The 20,075-nt window shown below is 35.4% G+C and overlaps 1 protein-coding gene across 1 annotated transcript in view; it reads left to right on the top strand.

The window, feature by feature from the left end:
• LOC149554514 (ras-related protein RIC1-like) overlaps positions 1–19,509 on the top strand; it is a 65,240-nt gene extending 45,731 nt beyond the window's left edge. Inside the window, exons 4-8 of the mRNA XM_089828561.1 lie at positions 15,923–15,970; positions 16,128–16,199; positions 16,379–16,534; positions 18,807–18,910; positions 18,991–19,509. Of these exons, the coding sequence (XP_089684687.1) occupies positions 15,923–15,970; positions 16,128–16,199; positions 16,379–16,534; positions 18,807–18,910; positions 18,991–19,087 (477 nt within the window). The 3' untranslated portion in view covers positions 19,088–19,509. The remainder of the gene's footprint in view (positions 1–15,922; positions 15,971–16,127; positions 16,200–16,378; positions 16,535–18,806; positions 18,911–18,990) is intronic.
• The last annotated feature ends 566 nt before the right edge of the window (positions 19,510–20,075 follow it).

Genomic DNA, 20,075 nt, shown 5'->3' with positions numbered 1-20,075 from the left:
TGTTTCATCTTCAAGAATCAGATTATCAGATTCAATGAATAGTTCTATTTCTTCAAGGATTGTGGTAATCTGAATTTTCCATGAAAAAAGTTTACAGCACCTTCGAATCTGTCTTCTACTCTTACGTTATTTGACATTTTTCCAGCACTTTTGATAGTCTCTCTACCAAGTAGGCTCTGATACCATGTAAGTTTTAATAGATCTTAGTTGGTGTAGACTAATCAAAGTGTTTTAGTCTGTATTCTATGTTATAGTAGACTAGTGTCTTCTTTATACAATGTCAGACTTGAATATTCTTGCTGTGATAATATCTATTCTTATCTGAAATGAGTGTGCCGTGTTATTGATATGATTTTCAGAAAGAGAAATGAATCTTGTATATATATACATTGAAACATGATCAAGTAGGGGCATGCCCCTACGTGGTCATGCCTCAATGTATAATATACTAATTGTATTTGTTCATAACTAATTGCTAACATATACTAATCACAACTGACGGAATTCCTTTAATATAATAACTATTGGTTAAGGTAACTCTCGATTATCAATCGATGTAAGTAATGCACTGCCATTCTCCTTTATATGATCGGTGATGAATATACACCCGATACTAACCAATGTTAATAGTATATTGTCGAGAATCAGTGAAGAAGAGTGTGATTACGCCTGATACACTCGGGATTACAGGAGGCAATGGAAGTTATGTGATTTGATCTGAAGATTGTCTAACACAAATAGAATGTGCTTAAGTTTCCTTATTTCAGAATGACAGTTTGGTATAATATATATACTGTCAATGCCTATGAAATAGCGGGTGTTTCAACACACTAAACTCTAACATTCTTAACAATACATACATATTTATGTAGTTACATAATCAATTGTCATTAGATTAATCACATAATAATGAATAGACATGGTCCATGAAGGGACATGTCTCGCCATGCCTCATCTTCAATTTAAATGCAAGAGAGATCGCTGCATTTGGAAAACGCATCAGTCATAAGCAGTGCTATTGCATTTGGAGTGTTCTTAAAATCAACATGGTATCAGAATCGGTCTGCAAATGTAAGAAAGGATAGAATAAGACTGGAAGTAATCTAGTCAACAACAAATGATACTCCAGTCAGTAATAGAAAATCACTAAAGTGACACATACCGAAGAGAATAATAGAGATGCATATCGACTATAGAAGATAATAGAATTATTACTGCACACACACACACACATTGCAGAGGATAATACTTATACTAGAGAAGATAGTATACTTACCGTAAAGGATAATACAATCCAAGTCACATTGATGATTGAGGATGCTCAGTCACAATGCTGATTCTAGATTGGATACTTGCTAACATTGATGCAACAACATTAGTTACAATAACTATTGCAAAGTATAGAGATGATTGTGTCCAAGATGCAAAACTTTCAATGGGATATTTAAGGAATTAAACGGACAAATAGAAAACCGAAGGGCAGTAATATAATTATTTGCTGCCATCAAATGGCGAAATCACCTATAATAAGTATCCACATGGATACCACGTGGAATGATATATGCAAGGAAAAATTGGAAAGACATATTAAAGAATGACCCATCAATTATGTTTGGAATAGTTTGTAATGCAAAAGGAATATAATAACTAATCATTTATGTTAACCAAAGGATATATAGCCAAGCTGCGATGTCAAAGAAATTGCTATGGTTTCATATTAACTTCTGAAGACACAGAGAATACCAAAGCGTTACAAAGCTAATTATGGAAGCAAGCGAATAAGAAAGGTGCCAACGTGGATATATAGTTAACTATATAGTGGAAACAACACAACAATATCGAAGTATTGAAAAAAATATAGTTAGACTCTCCATACAAGAGAATCTCCATAAGTAGCAATACTTAATAGAAGAGAACCTCCATACAAGTGGTTATAAGGCCCGTGAGACAACTAAGCACACTAGTCATAAAGGGAGCATATTTTAGCATTTGATAGGGAAAACAATAAGGAAATTGCAAATAGGACCACTCCCGCTAACGACAAGTGATAAGTCGTGAACTTAAACGATGAGGCCAACATGGAAGGGGTATTACAATAATAGATAGCTTCTATTGTTGTCTATTATTAGTTCCTGCCTTTGGCAGGATACTATTGTTTTCATTCAATTCAATTTTTCAATTTAACTGACCAATCAATTCATAGGATTTCATAGATTTATTAGAATAATCTTTTTCTTTTTAATGCTCACTATTGTATCTTATCATATCTCTGTAAATATTAGAGTGTTTCTAATATTTAGGTGTACTCTAGAACAAAATGTTTCTATTCTATTCGACTCCTCTTTGTATATATAGATCATTTTGATCTTTGATTAATAAGTCCAAGTATTCTGCCATTTAAGTTTGTAACATGGTATCAGAGCCAATGCTTAATTTTTTTTTTTTTGACAAATCCATTTCTCTACAACCCATTTAGGGTTTTTGTTTTGAGAAATCCGAATGCATAAAATCACGTTTTTTGTGCAAAAATCTGAATATAGAAAAACACTTTTTTTGGGGTGAAAAATCCGATTGAAACTACGATTTTAAGGAGGATCCACCAGTGTGCAGCATCTTTGGAGTAAAATCATAGACTTCTACTGTCTTTGGCGTGTGACCATGCCCTAGATTTTGAAGCCATCACCGTTTTTTGAAGCCGTTTTTCACAGACAATTTTCTGCTGTCATGTGCTTGATAAACCGTCATTTTTGGGTCTCGAATCTCCATTCTTTGGTGACGAATCTTCAAGCTCTAGCAACGTCAGTGAAAGAATGACCTCAATAGAAAAATCGGCCACCTGCCATTGCAAAATCGCCATTTTTGTTGCAGATCATGGCCGCCACTTGATTTTTTGCCCAAAACCCTAATTTTTGGGGTCGGAAAAATTTCCTGATCACATATTCTTGGTAGGTTTTTCGAGATCTCAAATGGGTCTTCATCAATTTTTTGTGGGTGACTTGTTTTCCGTGCCTCAATTTTCGAGCCAACGGATCTGGATTTCGACAGCATATTATTTCTCGGTTTTTCGAGCTCTTTTCTGGGTACTTCTCTAATTTCTCTGGGTCTTTCATTTTCTCACCTCAAAGTTTGTGCCAACTGAGATATTCACATATTATGAGCATCAAAAGTCAAACTGAATTAAAAAGCAAGCCGATACTGCCCAACACTTAGAGTAGAAAGAATCTATCTACCATGTCTTTATAGCCAGCATACCTACAGATCATGTGAAATCTTCTGCTTGGTACATAGATTCCAGTGCCTCTCGACATTTCACTCACAGGCGTGATTAGTTTGTTGAATTCACTCCCTATTCTGACTCAGTAATCTTTGGAGGCTGTGAAGAATACAATATTGTCAACAAGGGCAATGTTTAGATTCAGTCCGGAGGAAGAAGACTCGTGTTCCTCAATGTAATGTTCCTAGCATGAAACATAATCTTCAGTCTGTTAGTCAGATTATGAAGCATTCCCCTCAATCGGATGTCAAATCTCCATTCTTTGGTGATGAATCTTCAAGCTCTAGCAACGTCAGTGAAATAATGACCTTCTTAGTAGAAAAATCAGCCACTTGCCACTGCAAAATCACCATTTTCGTTGCAGATCATGGCTGCTGCTTGAATTTGCCCAAAACCCTAATTTTTGGAGTCGGAAATTTTTTTGATCACATATTCTTTGTAGGTTTTTCGAGATCTCAAATGGGTCTTCATTAGTTTTTTGTGGGTGATTTGTTTTCCGTGCCTCAATTTTCGAGCCAGCGGATTTGGATTCCGACAACATTATTTTTGGGTTTTTTGAGCTCTCTTTTGGATACTTCTCTAATTTTTTTGGGTCTTTCATTTTCTCACCTCAAAGTTTGTGCCAATTGAGATGTTCACATATTATGAGCATCAGAAGTCAAACTCAATTAAAAAGCAAGCCGATACTGCCCAACACTTAGAGTAGAAAGAATCTATCTACTATGTCTTTATGGCCAACATACCTACAGATCTTGTGAAATCTTCTGCCTGGTACATAGATTCCGGTGCCTCTCGACATTTTACTCGCAGGCGTGATTAGTTTGTTGAATTCACTCCCAATTTTGACTCAGTAATCTTTGGAGGCTGTGAAGAATACAATATTGTCGACAAGGGCAATGTTCAGATTCAGTCCGGAGGAAGAAGACTCATGTTCCTCAATGTAATGTTCCTAGCATGAAACATAATCTTTAGTCTATTAGTCAGATTATGAAGCACTCCCCTCAGTCGGATGTCATTTTCAGTGGAAATAAGTGTTCGATTATTGATTGTGATTCTTGCACTACACTTGCTGTCGGTCTTGAGGATCATGGTATTTATAGGCTTGTAGATTCAGGCGATTCCCTTGAGCGTGCCTTCATCGCAAAATCATCCGCTCTCAGCAGCCTCTGGCATCAGTGATACGGTTACCTGAACATTCAATATCTAGCACAACTTGCTCGGGATAATTTAGTCCATGGCCTACTTGTTATCCAGACCCAGAACCATCGCATTTGTGGAGCTTGCCATGCAGGGAAGCAACATAGGACACCATTTAAGGATGGTGAATCATGGTGGGCATCTAAAGTACTCCAGCTGGTCCACGCTGATGTATGTGGTCCTATGAATACTCCTCCTGTTACTAGGAACAGTTAGTTCTTACTCCTTGTGGATGATTTCAGTCACAAAATTTTGGTATATTTTCTTAAGCAAAAATCATATGCTTTTCCTGTATTTCAGCAGTTTAAAGCCCTAGTAGAAAAAGAGTCTGGTTCCCCCATCCGTACTCTTAGGACCAATAATGGGGGGCATTCTGCTCTTCTGCTTTCTTTGCCTTCTGTACTACTCATGGCATTAGACGTCAGTTTACCATACCTCACACCCCTTAGCAAAACGGTGTTGTAGAGTGTCAAAACTGTACCATCATAGAAACAGCTAGAGCTATGCTAGAACATAGAAATGTTCCTAGAAAATATTAGGCTGAAGTAGTATCCATAGCTGTCTACCTTCTTAACCGATCACCCACCCTTGCAGTTAATTATAAGACTCTTGAGGAAGCCTGGTCTGGTCGCAAACCTAAGATCAACCATTTGAAAGTTTTTGGCTCTCTAGCATATTTATGGATTCCTGATGCCAAATGCACTAAGTTGGATTCCAAAAGCCAAAAACTCATGTTTACAGGATACAATCACACACATAAGGCCTACAAATTGATTGATGTAAACACTGAACGTTTAATCTTTAGTCGTGATGTTGTGTTTGATGAGGAACTCTGACCATTTCAGCGCTTTGCCTCCCTGCCACATTCCGAGATTCAGTCTTCAACAATCTTTGACTTGGGTCCTATTTTATATGAGTCATCTGATGCTACTGATACACCACCTCAGCCACCTCCAGATAATACAGCTCCTGCTCCTCCTCATCTAGCTGTTTCGACAGCATCTGATATTGACTCCTCTACTCTTCGGCCAAAATGGTGGGCTCAAACTATTAGTGATCTTCGTCCTGATGAACTCATTGAGGATAGAACCTCCAAAAATAAGAGCATTCAACACAACACAATTAATGTTGCTCTTATGGCCAATATCCACAGTATCCCTGAGCCCTAGACATATGCAGAGGCCAAAGGAATTCCAGAATGGGAATAGGCAATAGCTGCTGAGCTTCAGAGTCTTCAAAAGAATCACACTCGGGTGCTTTCAGATCTCCCTCTTGGGAAGAAACCCATTAGCTGTAAATGGGTCTATAAGGTCAAGTACCATGCAGATGGTACCTTGGACAAATACAAAGCCAAACTTGTTGCTCGAGGATTCACCCAGCGCGAAGGCATTGACTATGAGGAGACCTTTGCTCCGACAGCCAAGATGAGCACTATTCACATTCTTCTTGCCATTGCAGCTCGGTATGGTTGGAAAGTTTATCAGATGGATGTGAAAAGTGCTTTTCTCAATGGTGAATTACAGGAAGAAGTCTACATGACGTAGCCCCCAGGTTTCAAGGTTGCTGGTTCAGATTCAAAAGTATGTAGACTTTAGAAGGCCCACTATGGTCTTAAATAGGCCCCTCAGGCTTGGTACATAAAGATTGATCAATACTTGGTTGCTTAGGGATTTTAGCATAGCTCTTCAGACAGTAATCTGTATATTAAACACTCTGGTAATGATATTCTTTTTCTTGTTGTCTATGTGGATGATTTGATCATTACTGGGAGTTAAAAACATATGATTTTAGAATTCAACCAGGATCTATGCAAAACTTTTGATATGACAGATGTTGGATTGCTTCATTATTGTTTAGGTATTGAGGGTTGGCAGATTGACAACAGTATTTTTTTTTGTCTCAGTCCAAGTATGCCAGAAATTTGCTTGACAGGCTTCAAATGCAGGATTGCAAACCTGCCTCCACTCCTATGGAGACTGGTCTGAAGTTGTCCGCACAATCTGATTCTCCTCCTGTAGATGAAACACTCTTTAGGTAGCTAGTAGGTGGTCTCATCTACCTTACTATTACTAGACCTGATCTCACTTTTGCAGTCAGCTACATCTCATGGTTCATGACGAACCTCAAGACCGATCATTACATTGCAGCGAAACATGTGTTATGCTATGTACATGGTACTTCAGATTATGGTCTTCTTTACACAAGGAGTACTACTCCTCAGCTTAGTGGATTCACCGATTCCGATTGGGCCAGCTTAGTTGATGACAGAAAATCTACTTCTGGCTATGTGCTCAGTATCGGATCTACAACAGTTACCTGGATCGGTAAGAAGCAACAGGCACATGCACTCTCCTCTACAGAAACATAATATAGAGGAGCTGTCAAGGCAGCTTGTGAAGCAGTTTGGCTTCGTCAGATGCTTGCAGATATGCATATTACTCAAGCAGGTCCGACTTCTTTGTTTTCAAAGAATCTGGGAGTACTCAAACTTGCCAAGAACCCAATGTTTCATGAACGAACCAAGCACATAGAGCTTCATTGCCATTACATCTAGCAATTAGTAGAAGATGGATCTATTTAGTTACTTTACGTCCCTACCTCAGAGCAACCAACAGAGATTTTCACAAAACCCCTTGGTCCTCACAAGTTTGTTAAATTCAGGGGATCTATTGGTGTAGTAAATAGATTGAGCATTAAGGGGAGGTATTAGAATAATCTTTATGTTTCTTTTAATGCTCACTATTGTATCTTATTATATCTCTGTAAATATTAGAATGTTTCTAATATTTAGGTGTAGTCTAGAATAGAATGTTTCTATTCTATTCGACTCTCCTCTTTGTATATATAGATCATTTTGATCTCCGATTAATGAGTCAAGTATTCTGCCATTTACGTTTGTAACAAGATTTAAAGAATCTTCAAATGTTTATATCTTTTTCTAACTTTTCATTATTATAAATCACATTTTTCATTCATTCTATTGGACCATTCTATTTTTGGTAGTGAAAAAATTCAATTTTCTCCAACAAAATTACAAATATTTTCTAACAACTCTATTAATGAATGCATTGATTACAACTTTATCTTTTCCACATTTGTGACAAGTGGATTAACTTTTAAAAAAGATTCATTTTTATCCTCCACCTCACAAATGAATGTCTAATCAATATTAATTACCCCTACCTATTTTCCTTACCAAGTTCAAATATAGAGTTAAATGTTCTATATTTCTTATTTTAAATATATTTATTATTAGTTTTACATTGATGTTTATTTTTGTAATTTGTAAAATGTTATTTCTTTAAGTTTACACTATATTTTACTAGCTACTATTTTCCACTCTTATTCTAATTTTTTTTAATACCATTTTACAAATTGTAAAACTAATACTACCCCTCAAACTAATTAGATATTTTGGTAGTTTGAATTAAGTCATTAACAATTAATTTTTTTAAATTAAATATTTCAACTTATAATTGAAAAGCACTCTAATTTTAAATAATAATAAATAATGGGGTGAAGGGGCATCCTTGTATAACAAGGGAAAGGAAATATATTGTTAGGAAATCAATGAGAAATAAAATTCTCCCTCGTATATAATGCTTACCTTGGGATGTCTATCTAAACATCCAGTTACATAAAATATATTCAAATAAATGTCACATAGTCTTATCATTCATTTCAAACTAAGCTTTTTAAAAGCAAACATCATAACTTGTCAATGCTTTTTTATGGAGCTACCTAAATTATAACTGACTAAGAAACTAAGTTAATTATAATTTAAATTTATTTTATTCTAATTTAAAAATTTATTTTTTATTTTAAATTGTAATTAAATTAATAAATAACAAAAGTGTGTTTTTAAGAATCTAATTATTTCGTAAATTTTTACTAAAAATATTTATAAATTTTGTTAAAAAAATTTATGAGGAATTTGAATAATGTCTTTTTAAAAAAATACTTATATATTTGATTTTAATATTATTTTATAATTTTAAAACATATATTATATGAAATTTAGATATCATTGCTATTTAACTTTGAAAATCATATATCAAGCTTTGAAGCTTTTAGTAAGTCTAATTATTATTGAAATGGCATTGTTATTATTAAATGTTCAATATTCTAGCACTATTAAAGTAATAATTACAAGACTTAGTTTTTTACATATGAGACAACTCAAAATTGAATAATGATCTATAATTTAGTCATGAGTAAATCAATCATACCAATACTATTACATTATTTTTATAAGCCAAAATTATTATTATGTTATTACGATCATTATTATTTTTCTTTGATTTGTTGATCTTAGATTTATATGATTTAAGTCAAAAGACATTTATTATTTAAATATTTCTTAAAATGACATAAAAATTTCTATTTTTCATCTACAATAAATTATCAAAGTTTTAATTTATTTAGTTTTATGTCAAAATTTACAAACTATAAATTTTACCATTAAATGTACAACTTCACAAACTTCGCTCAACTCCTACCCTACATTCCACCACACGAATAAAGGCAGTAACTTTGGCGCTTGCGCCCCTTGTTATTTAATGGTCATCTATTTGTAATCTATTGTAAATATTAGAATGTTTCTACTATTTAGTTAGCTGTTAGTTAACTGTTAGCTAGAATATAATGTTTCTATTCTTTACGATCATTTCCTAAGGAAACATCATTCATTCTTTTACATATATTGATCTATTGATCATTGTTAATAAAAAACAAATATTTTACCAATTACTTTGTAATATGGTATCAAAGGTAACTCAATTTTTTTTTTGAAAAATTTATAATTTCCCTTTGGAAGTTCTTTGCTGAAATTTTTTGAGATTAATTTTTAGGAAAATTTGTGGGCAAAATATCGTTTTTTGCAGAATCCTTCTAGGGTTTCTGGCGATTCCGTGTTTTGGTTGTGATTTTTGTGTAGTGTTTGGTCACGTTTTCTGCAACCAAAAAGTGGCATGCCTCACTGCAAATTGCCACTCCTATTTGGATGCAATTTCATGGTGTTTTTTCTGCATTTTTTTTTCTTGAAATCGCGATTGATTGCGTTGTAGTGTTTTTGGACAGGATTTGTAGTTGTTTAGTGGCCATTATTTGCAGTGGTTGGCGCCATCTAGGGTTTCTCAAATCCTCAGTAGCAAATCCATGCCCAACTACATTTTTTCCTTGCAAATTTTGCCATTTGAAGCTTTTTTTTTTAGCCTAGGACTTTTTGTTCAAAACCCTAATTTTCCATACTAATCCATTTTTATCATAGATTATTGGTGGGTTTTTCAAGAGCCCAACTGAATTGTCATCCATTTTTTTTGGTTGCCTCGATGTTTGTGCGTCAGTTTTTGAGTTAGCATGTCCAAAATTTGACAGCATATTCCTTCTGGGCACCTCTTCATTTTTTTAGGTCTTCTAAATTTTTGCCTTGAAATATGAAAACGTGCCATGGCATCATTGACAAAATATTCTACTCAAGGGAAATCCAAAATTCAATGTTCAAAATTATTGCACATGGAAGTAGTAGATGCTAATAGTTTTTGGATATTGGAATACTAATCAGATTGTTCTTGGTGTTACACAACATCTGACTACAACTGGCACTGATCAGGATACATGGGATCAGATTAATCGGGGGGTAGTGATTCTTCTTCAATGATCAACTCACTCAAATTCCATCCGGTAAGATAGCTGTTGAGATATGGGAGCATCTCAAAAAATGTCATCAAACACTTTGTTTTCTATTGTAAAGGATGAGTGGAAATTGCTCCATGAACACTTGAATAAGATTCAAGAAATCCGTGATCAGTTGCTTGCCATTGGATGCTAGATGGAGGAAGAGGGCATTTGTGGTAATAACCCTCAAAAGTTTATCCAAGTCCTACAAGCATTTTATTGAGACTCTCAACATTGCATCTATTGGTTCTGATCTGAAGTTTACTGGTTAGCACACTTCTGCTTCAGCAAGATAGGTGGAAACAATAGTTCGGTAGCAGTTCTAGCTCCACCTCCATAGAGCAAGCCTTCTTTGCTAAATCCTTTTAGAAGGATGAGGGCAAGTCTCATACACAACAATCTTCTTAGCAAAAGTCCTCTACTCTAACATCATAAGGCTCCAAGAGAAAGAACATTCAATGCAACTACTGTCACAAGTAGGGTCACATGAAGGTTGAATGCCAAAAACGCTTAGCTGCCTAAGCTAAGCAATCTAGTTTGCAGCCCAAAGAGAATAGTATAGAGCATACTGAGTAGACATAATTTGCCTTTTAGGCCTTCATGGCTAAAAGACCTACAAATCATGTCAAGTCGTTTGCTTGGTACATTGATTTAGGCACCTCTCGTCATTTCACCCACTACAAAGATTGGTTTAGTGATTGCCAGCATTTTTCAGATTCAGTAATTTTTGGTGGTGGGGAAGAGTACACTGTTCTAGACAAAGGCAACATTTAGATTTAGTCTATTGGGAGGAATCTTATTTTTGTCAGTGTGCACTATGTTCCAGGGATGAAACTCAATCTACTCTCAGTCAGATGCTGTGACACTATCCATGGCTAGATATCAACATCAACTCACTTTGGCATCAACGAAATGTGCATTATCTCTCTCATCTTGCTCGGGAACAAGTTGTCCTCAGATTACCAGAGATTGAGACTTAGCTTGGAGTTTGTGATGCATGTCAGGTACTCCAATGTTTTTCATGCTGATATTTACGGCCTTTGTGGCTACTCCTTCTATTCTTGGGTCTGAGTATTTTCTGCTATTTGTTGATGATTTCAGTAGAAGGATGTGGTTATATTTTCTTAAAAAGAAATCATATGTGTTTATTGTATTTTAGAAGTTTAAACCTCTAGTTGAAAAAGAGTCTTGGAAATCTATTATTGCAATTAGGACAGATAAATGGGGGGAATTTTGTTCTACTAAATTCTCTATCTTTTATGATACTCATGGCATCAAGTGCTAGTTAACTACACCCCACCCACCACAACAAAACAATGTAGTTGAATGTCAGAACATAACAATTGCTGAGATGGCTAGATCCATGCTCGAACACATATATGTTCTAAAGAAATTTTTTTGGGCAAAAGCAGTTAACACTGCAGTTTACCTTTTGAATCGGTCACCCACTGTGGCAGTCAATGGTAAGACTTTGGAAGAGGCCTGGTCAGGTCGCAGGCCCAAAATCAGTCCTTTGAAGGTTTTTGGTTCTCTTGCCTATATTTGGATCCCTGATGCATCACACACCAAGTTGGATGCCAAGAGTTAGAACCTCATGCTTGTTGGATACAATAGTCTTCACAAAGCCTACCACTTGATGGACACTGAGACAACACGTCTCCTGTATAATCATGATGTAGTCTTTAATGAATAACGAGGACCATTCATGCATGTTTTTCCTATTCTTGATTGGATAGATCAGCCTATGAAGGCTCATGATTTAGGAGTTTGACTTCCATTAGGTCAACCTTATGGAAGGGTTCTAACAACTCCATTTCTACTAGTGATTCCTGTACAAATACCTCCAACTTCTCTTGTAGGATCGCCCAAATTTATAGATGCTTCACCCGAGTTTGATCCCGAGTCTTCTGATGAGGAATCGGACCATAGAGCATCTCCTGATGCTAATGTTCGTCCTCCTCTCCGGCCTAAGTGGTGGGTTTAGACACTTGCTGATCTTTGAGGTAATGAACTCATCGATGGGAAAACTGCTCAGAAAGAGCAAACCTATTGTCATTAAATTTAGCTTTTATGGCCAACATTCACAGTTTGTTTGAACATCAAACATACTTCAAGGCTAAAGGAATTCCAGAGTGGGAGGAGGCCATGAAATTAGAACACCAAAGCTTGTTGAAGAATTACACTTGGGCCCTTTTTGATCTTCCACAGGGAAGAAACCCATTGGCTGCAAATGGGTTTACAAAAAAATTACAAGTGCGATGGTACTTTGGATAAGTACAAAGCTTGTTTAGTTGCAATGGGCTTTTCACAACGTTAGGGCATTGATTATGAGGAGACCTTTGCTCCTATAGAAAATATGAGCACTATCAGATTAGTTCTAGCCATGACAACATAATATGGTTGGAAGGTCTATTAGATGGACGTTAGGAGTGCTTTCCTGAATGGTGACCTACAATAAGAGGTTGACGCAGCTTCTCGGCTTCAAGGCTGCTGGTAAAGAACATCGGGTTCTCAGGTTAGTTAAAGCTCTTTATGGTTTGAAGTAGGCACCTAGGGCACAATACATGAAAATTGATAAGTACCTCAATGATCAAGGCTTCTAGAGGAGTTCTTTACTCAAATCTGTACATCAACACTACTAACAGTGACATCATCCTTATAATCATTTATGTGGATGATTTGATCATCACTGGTAGTGCGACATCTTTGATTCAGTGATTCAAATACAGTTTATGCTAGTCTTTTGATATGATTGATCTTAGGCTCATGCATTATTGCCTAGGTGTTGAGGTTTGGCAACAGTTTTCTGGTATATTCATTTCTCAGTCCAAATATGCTAGGGCGCTGTTAGACAAATTCCATATGCAGGATTGCAGGTCCACACCTACACCCATGGAGAAAGGTCTGAAATTATCAGCCAAGTTTGATTCTCCTCCAGTGGATGATACTACTAACAGGCAACTAGTAGGCATCCTCATCTACCTCTTTATTACTAGACCTGATATCAGCTTCACAGTCAACTATCTCACGCTTTATGACAGCTCTAAAGGCTGGTCATTGGATGGCAAGAAAGCGCATGCTTCGTTATGTGAAGAGCACTACAGACTACGGATTTATTTTTTGTTGGAGTTTTAATCCTAGACTCAGTGGGTTCACAGATTTAGATTGGGTAGGTTCTGTTGACGATAAAAAGTCAACTTCTGGATATGTGTCTAGTTTGAGATCCAGTGCCATCACATGAACTAGTAAGAAGTAGCAGGTATTTTTTGTCCTCCACAGAGGTTGAATACAGAGGGACATTTTAGGGAGGTTGTGAAGTTGTTTGGCTTCGTTAGATGCTTAGGGATATGCAGATGTCACCAATAGGACTGACCACTTTGTTTGTTGATAACAAATGCTTTATCAAGTTAGCATAGAATCCAATCTTCAATGAATGAACCAAGCATGTGGATGTTCACTGTCACTACATATGACAACTTGTTGAAGACGGGACAATAGACTTGTAGTATGTTCCTACAGTGGATCAGACTATAGACATTCTCACCAAGCCTCTTGGTCTTGATAAGTTTGTCAAATTTAGAGGATAGCTTGGTTTTGTGGATAGATTAATCATTAAGGGAGGGTATTGCGATAATAGATAGCTTCTATTATTGTCTATTATTATTTAATGGTTATCTATTTGTAATCTATTGTAAATATTAGAATGTTTCTAATATTTAGTTAGCTTTTAGTTAACTATTAGCTAGAATAGAATGTTTCTATTCTTTACGATCGTTTCATAAGGGTACATCATTCATTCTTTTGTATATATTGATCTACTATTGATCACTGTTAGTAAAAAGCAAATATTTTACCAATTACTTTGTAATAAGGGACTTCAAATACATGAAAGCTAACTCTTGCAAGGATAGGTGATTAGCCATAGGGCCCACGATCAAATAGATACCATGTAGAAATAAGTGTTTATTATTCCTAAGTATTACATTTATGTACTCGTTGTAGTCTCTCTCTTGTTTGTATTTCTATATGTACTATAAGAGCTATTTGCCTCGATCTTTTCCTTTCTCTTTGGGTATGTTCTTGCAGGAAAATGAATACTAATATCAGATTTAGAGGGAGTCAGGCACTTCATTAGAGGTAACTTTGGACGAGTTTTAGAAGATTGATATCTAATTAAGAGGGAGTCTGACAATTTATCATAAGCATTCCTGGATGAAAAGATCCATAGATTGATATCTGCTTAAACGAGAGAAGTTCGAGGTGAAATCCCTTGTTCCACCCTCTGCATCCACCCTCTGCAAGTAGGTATGGTGGATCCACCCTTTGCAAGTAGGTATGGTGGAAATGCATTCTTATTTGGGAGAAGTTTGAGGTGAAAGCCCTTGATTCCACCCTCTGTGCTAAGGCATGGTGGATGTCATGTGATTTACTACATGAATTCATGGTTACTATAGTAAGGTGATGATCTGACAATGGTCTAACCTTCTATCATGATGGATATCATATGATTCATGTCTAAGGAGATCATGATAGATTATATCTTGCATGGTGGATTAATTTGCTAAAAAAGACTATGAATATAATGTTCCTATGGTAAGTATCATTGAGGATACGTGCGCACATACCTTATGGACATTTTGAGTATTTGGTGAATATTAGACGACTTGATATTTCAAGGCCATTATTCTTGATATCATGAGATGAATATGTAATGGTGAATATCCTTTAATCAAGGATATTCTTAAACATGTCATTCTTGATAGTACGCTGATGTAATATCATATCTTGTGTTTATCCCCCTTAGCTAAAAGGGAGTGTTGATGTTTGTAGCTTCAGTCTGATAAATCCTATCAGACTAAACTATTGAAGATATATATATATATATATATATATATATATAATTATGTGAGATATAATATATATAGATATATATCTAAAATACTATTAGGATAAATTAATATAATAATGAGTTAAAGATGTATACACACACACATACATATTTATGTAGTTACATAATCAATTGTCATTATATTAATCACATAATAATGAATAGACATGTCCCATGAGGGGACATGTCTCTCTTTGCCCCATCCTCAATATAAATGCCAAGAGAGATCACTGCATTTGGAAAACACATCAATCACAGGCAGTGCTATTACATTTGCAGTAATCTTAAAATCAACACTTTCGTTACTTATTTTCTGGCATTTAGGCGTGCTTTTGGTTTCATGTATAAGAAGAATCATCTTGATATGTTGCCGACTTGTTTAGTAGTTTGTTTAAGTCTTTATTGTGATCATCGGTGAATACTGTCATTCATTCTTTTATTATAATGGATTAAAGTTTTCTTAAAAAGGACATGATAATTTTGGGAAACCTGTACAAGAATGTAATAAATTTCAAGTCTCCAAATGAGAATCTTGGCAATATGTCAAGGTATGAAAGTGAATCCAAGCTTGTTTTACATAAGATACCATTTTTGTCAATTACTATTATTCATTAATAATTTTAGAGAAATTATGTCAACATTCACAGTGACGTCGATCTTGATAAATTCTCCTGAATCAACATATTATTTTATTCTTATCCATCCCCAGCTAAAGTGCTTTTAAGATCCTATAATTTTTGTTTGTTTTTTGGCAGTAGCAAGGTTACACTTATTTATATAAAATTTTAATGGAATTTAGTATCTTTTTTCAGATTTAACCTTGAATTTGCACTGATCAAAGTTTTTATTATCTTCTCATTTATTTTTGTTTTCTTTCTACTGGTCAGAAAATACGGACAGTGGAACAGGATGGAAAAATGATCAAGCTTCAAATTGTGAGTAGTGTGTGCTTGTAGTCGATTTGAACGTAGCGTGCAATTAATAGATAGTTGTGGACATCATTGTTCTTTTTAACAGCAAAGGATTTATAAGGGGTGTTTATTTTTTTTGTCAAATTAAAATTGCAATATACTAAATGCATTGAAATTTCAGTGGGATACTGCAGGGCAAGAGCGTTTCAGGACGATCACAAGCAGCTACTATCGTGGTGCACATGGGATTATTGTAGGTTTTTTTTTCCAAATAACTCCGATGAGTCCAATCCACAGCCCTTGAAGTATTAATGTCCTTTTCATTGGCTCTGACTAATATTGATGATTGTTTTTTATTATTATACCATTTAAGCATTTATAAAGTTGTTCCACCGATAAGTTTGAGATTTTGTTTGTTTATTTCTCTGGCAGGTTGTATATGATGTGACAGATCAGGAGAGTTTCAACAATGTCAAACAGTGGCTTAATGAAATCAATCGATATGCAAGTGAGAATGTAAACAAATTGCTTGTTGGAAATAAATGTGATCTTACTACCAGAAAGGTGGTTAGCTATGAGACTGGCAAGGTCAGTTACAAGTTCATCCTGCAGCTGTAATATCAGATTGTTGAACACAGTTTATAACATAATCCATAACTGCAGTCATATCTAGATATATAGATACGTTTTTCAAATGATCTGCAGTTTATTTTGTTTGAAATGGGTAGCAAGTGAATGGTATTGCTTCATTGTTTCTTTGCATAAAGTAGAGAGGGCCTCATCTGAAATATTTTCAGTATTAAAAAAGTTATGTGCATATCACTAAATGATCTGAACATTCCAAGACCCTATGAACCGTTCATACAATATCAACAATTTTCTAAACTGCCAGTAGCCCATATAAAAAGCCAGACTAAAGTCCAAGCAAATGATATTGTACACACCACATCTGTCTGTGCTTCAAGTGGCCAACTCTTTTCCTCCACTAGCTTCAGACAACTTTACCTCCATCGCAACCAGCCAAAAAGGTTGAAGCTATAAGCTGTGTCTTTGTCATGTTTTTACTGGTGGATTTTGTTTACTCATGATTCTATGCACTGTCTGAGACCAATAAAGCCGAGTGCAATTCTCTTGTATCCAAAAAAATTAATCAGAAATTCCAAACATCTCCTTATATATAACAGGCCAAATGATGAAGCCCTTTTGGTATCTAGAAACAATGTGCTCTTAATGATTCTTATACTAGATGAAATGGCAGTCTTAATATATATGATATATCATATTCAAACTTAAGAGGCGCAAGAAGGGACATTAATCTTTTAGATTCTACATTTGCTCATATGAAATATGTACCCTGGGTGTGTAAGGACATAATATTGATTACCTTATCCCTGTTTTATCTGTGGTTATTGTATTATAATGGAAAGAAGAGTTCTGCGGAAGCAATAGTTTGAATTGTTTAAATGTATGACTGGTAATGATGAATTCTTGAAATTTGACCTTGGTTTTTTTAACCAATGCTCTGATGTATTGATTACTGGGTCTTTCATATATATTCCTGTGAATTTTATGGTACCACACAAGAAATTTTCTGGAGCTCTGAAAAATTTCAAGCATTCCATTAAAAGGAAGGAAAGAGATTTCATGATGCTCACAAACCCTCTGAAAGTAAAAAGAAAGAAATCGTGAAAAAAATTGTCCATTCAGATTTCAGATATTTGTTAAGCACTATAATTTTTTATTTTGGAAATATACATAGATGTGTTTAATGAGGGTATCTATGTTTCAGTGAAAGGGATATTTTTCTGTTTTTGTATTTTTATCAATTTTTTTATAATTTTTTCATTTTGCCTCATATTTCTAGCTTTGCAGCTGAGTAAATACGCATCTTGATCGAACAAACTCCAGTTCTACATTGTAAGCTCTATAATGGCAACTTTTATGTTACAGCCTACCTATAATGCATCCCAGGCATATAAGAATCATTTTGGGAAGCAGAGGATCTTCTTGCTTTATTCATATGTGATAGTATTTTTTTGCTTTCCTCTTTATTGTACATTTGCATGGGAGTGCACATTGGGCAGATACAAAAAATGTAATATATTCAGACTTTTGAAGACAACTCCCCAACCTGACCAAATCCTCCCCCCTCACCCCCCCCGGCACACCTGCACACACACACAGTCCCAGTCACAGTCGTCATTGTACACTTACATGTCTATCTCTGCATGTGTACAAATGCTCTGGCTACGTGTGAACTCAGACTCACCTTTCTGATTATTAAAAGCTCTTTCCGTCTAGCAAGAACTTTGAATGATAAAAGAGGGAATTCTAACTAGATCATGGATTGAGTCCTGTTACTAGAACAGTCATGCATGCCATCATTTACAATTCAATAAACCTTGGAAAGCACAAGCCATGGAGCCATTTACTTAACTCTCAGAGGAATTGTTGTCTTGAAGATACAGAAGGCACACCTCAAATATTTAAGAGTCTAGAAAATATTCTGCCACAGAAAAGAGCCTGTCAGTTTTTTGTTAGGATTGGAGTATTCCTTGAGAAAATGTCTTTCCCACGGGGCAGAAACAAATCAAGGGACTAAGAAAAGAATCTTAGTGAGAAAATGCTTTGTACCTTTATCATCAATGTTTTTGGACTCTTTGGTTTGTAACCATTAGTGGATACATTGCTTTTATTACACTATTATAAGGGCAGAAGACAATGTGAAATTAGAAGATTATAAATTTATGATTTTGATTTTGAGCTCATCTTCCTGACATTTGCTTATTTTTCAAAATTGAATTTATGGAAATAATTTTCATATGATGTGAGTATTTGAGTTCTTTTATCTTTTTGACAGGCTTTTGCTGATTCTTTGGGTATTCCTTTTCTTGAGACAAGTGCGAAGAATGCAACCAATGTTGAGGAAGCATTTATGACCATGGCATCAGAGATAAAAAAGAGGTAAACCTTTTGCTAATTTGACTAAATTGCAAATTATCATTGGTATCAGTCATTGTTCTGAGAGTATGATTTGAACCCAGGATGGCTAGCCAACCGTCCATGAATGCAGGCAAGCCTGGTACTGTCAAAGTTGGTGGAAGTCAACCTATTCCAGCAAAGAGCGGCTGCTGTACATAGTTTCCAGTTGCGATTATAACAGGCTAGCATGATGTTTCTGCACAACAGTTCAAGACTGAGGACGCTATATGGTTGTATCTGGTATTTTGGAAGCTGTGCTGGAAGCAATTGTTAACATATTAAAAAGAAATGCTTCATGACCTAGTCTGGTTTTCTGACCACGTGTAATTTACAAGCTGTTTAGACATGGGGGGCTAGCAGCAGTTGTCTGAATTTCGAAGATGATTTATGTGTCATCAAAATCAGTTATATGAAATATTGACTTGAACTTGCTACGTGGAATCCTACTTTTCAGATTGACCATGTTTTTTCCATGATAAACTTAAAAGAATGCCTATTTATTATTGAACTATGTAAATACGTTTCAGGACTTATATTAGTACTATATATTAAACGCAAAAGGCAAGGAAACTTTTATCAAATAGTTCAATTTTTCACTGAAGCCCGGGGGTGGGGGCGAGTTTAAAAGTTAGACATGAAATGTTGGCAATGAAAAAATAAAAGTAGCTAGAATTCATGGAAGCTTGTGATTTGCTGATATTTAAGCTTTCAATTTTTTTCCTCTGGCTTAAGGCACATGTAATTGCTTAAAATGCAGATGACATGCTATTGTCTACCATGAAAAATACGGATTCAGGAATTGATGGGAAAATAAAAAACACATCATCTGTTCCAATCTCTCCCACATAGTTGGAGTAAGCATTGGATGTTAAACGTGTGCGAATCGTCTTTTAACCATATAGGTTAAGCATTGTTAGAAAACTTGGCCTGACAAAAAAAAACCTTGATGGGTGGATCCTGAACCATCTTTGAGCAAAAATAGCCATTCTCAGACACAGGCTCATCTGTGGGAAGAAGATATTCTGAGCTTTCATGACATGATTTCATTACTATTTTGATAATTTGTTTTCGCAGAGGCGCTAGCAAGTTGAGAAGAGTGATCGGAGGGTGTTTTAATGACATATGGAACATTGACAACAGAAATGAT

The sequence above is a fragment of the Cupressus sempervirens genome, chromosome 5, assembly GCF_028749045.1.
Source record: "Cupressus sempervirens isolate cs-2001-9-10 chromosome 5, ASM2874904v1, whole genome shotgun sequence".
NCBI lineage: Eukaryota > Viridiplantae > Streptophyta > Pinopsida > Cupressales > Cupressaceae > Cupressus > Cupressus sempervirens.
This window is presented reverse-complemented; position numbering and strand designations above follow the sequence as displayed.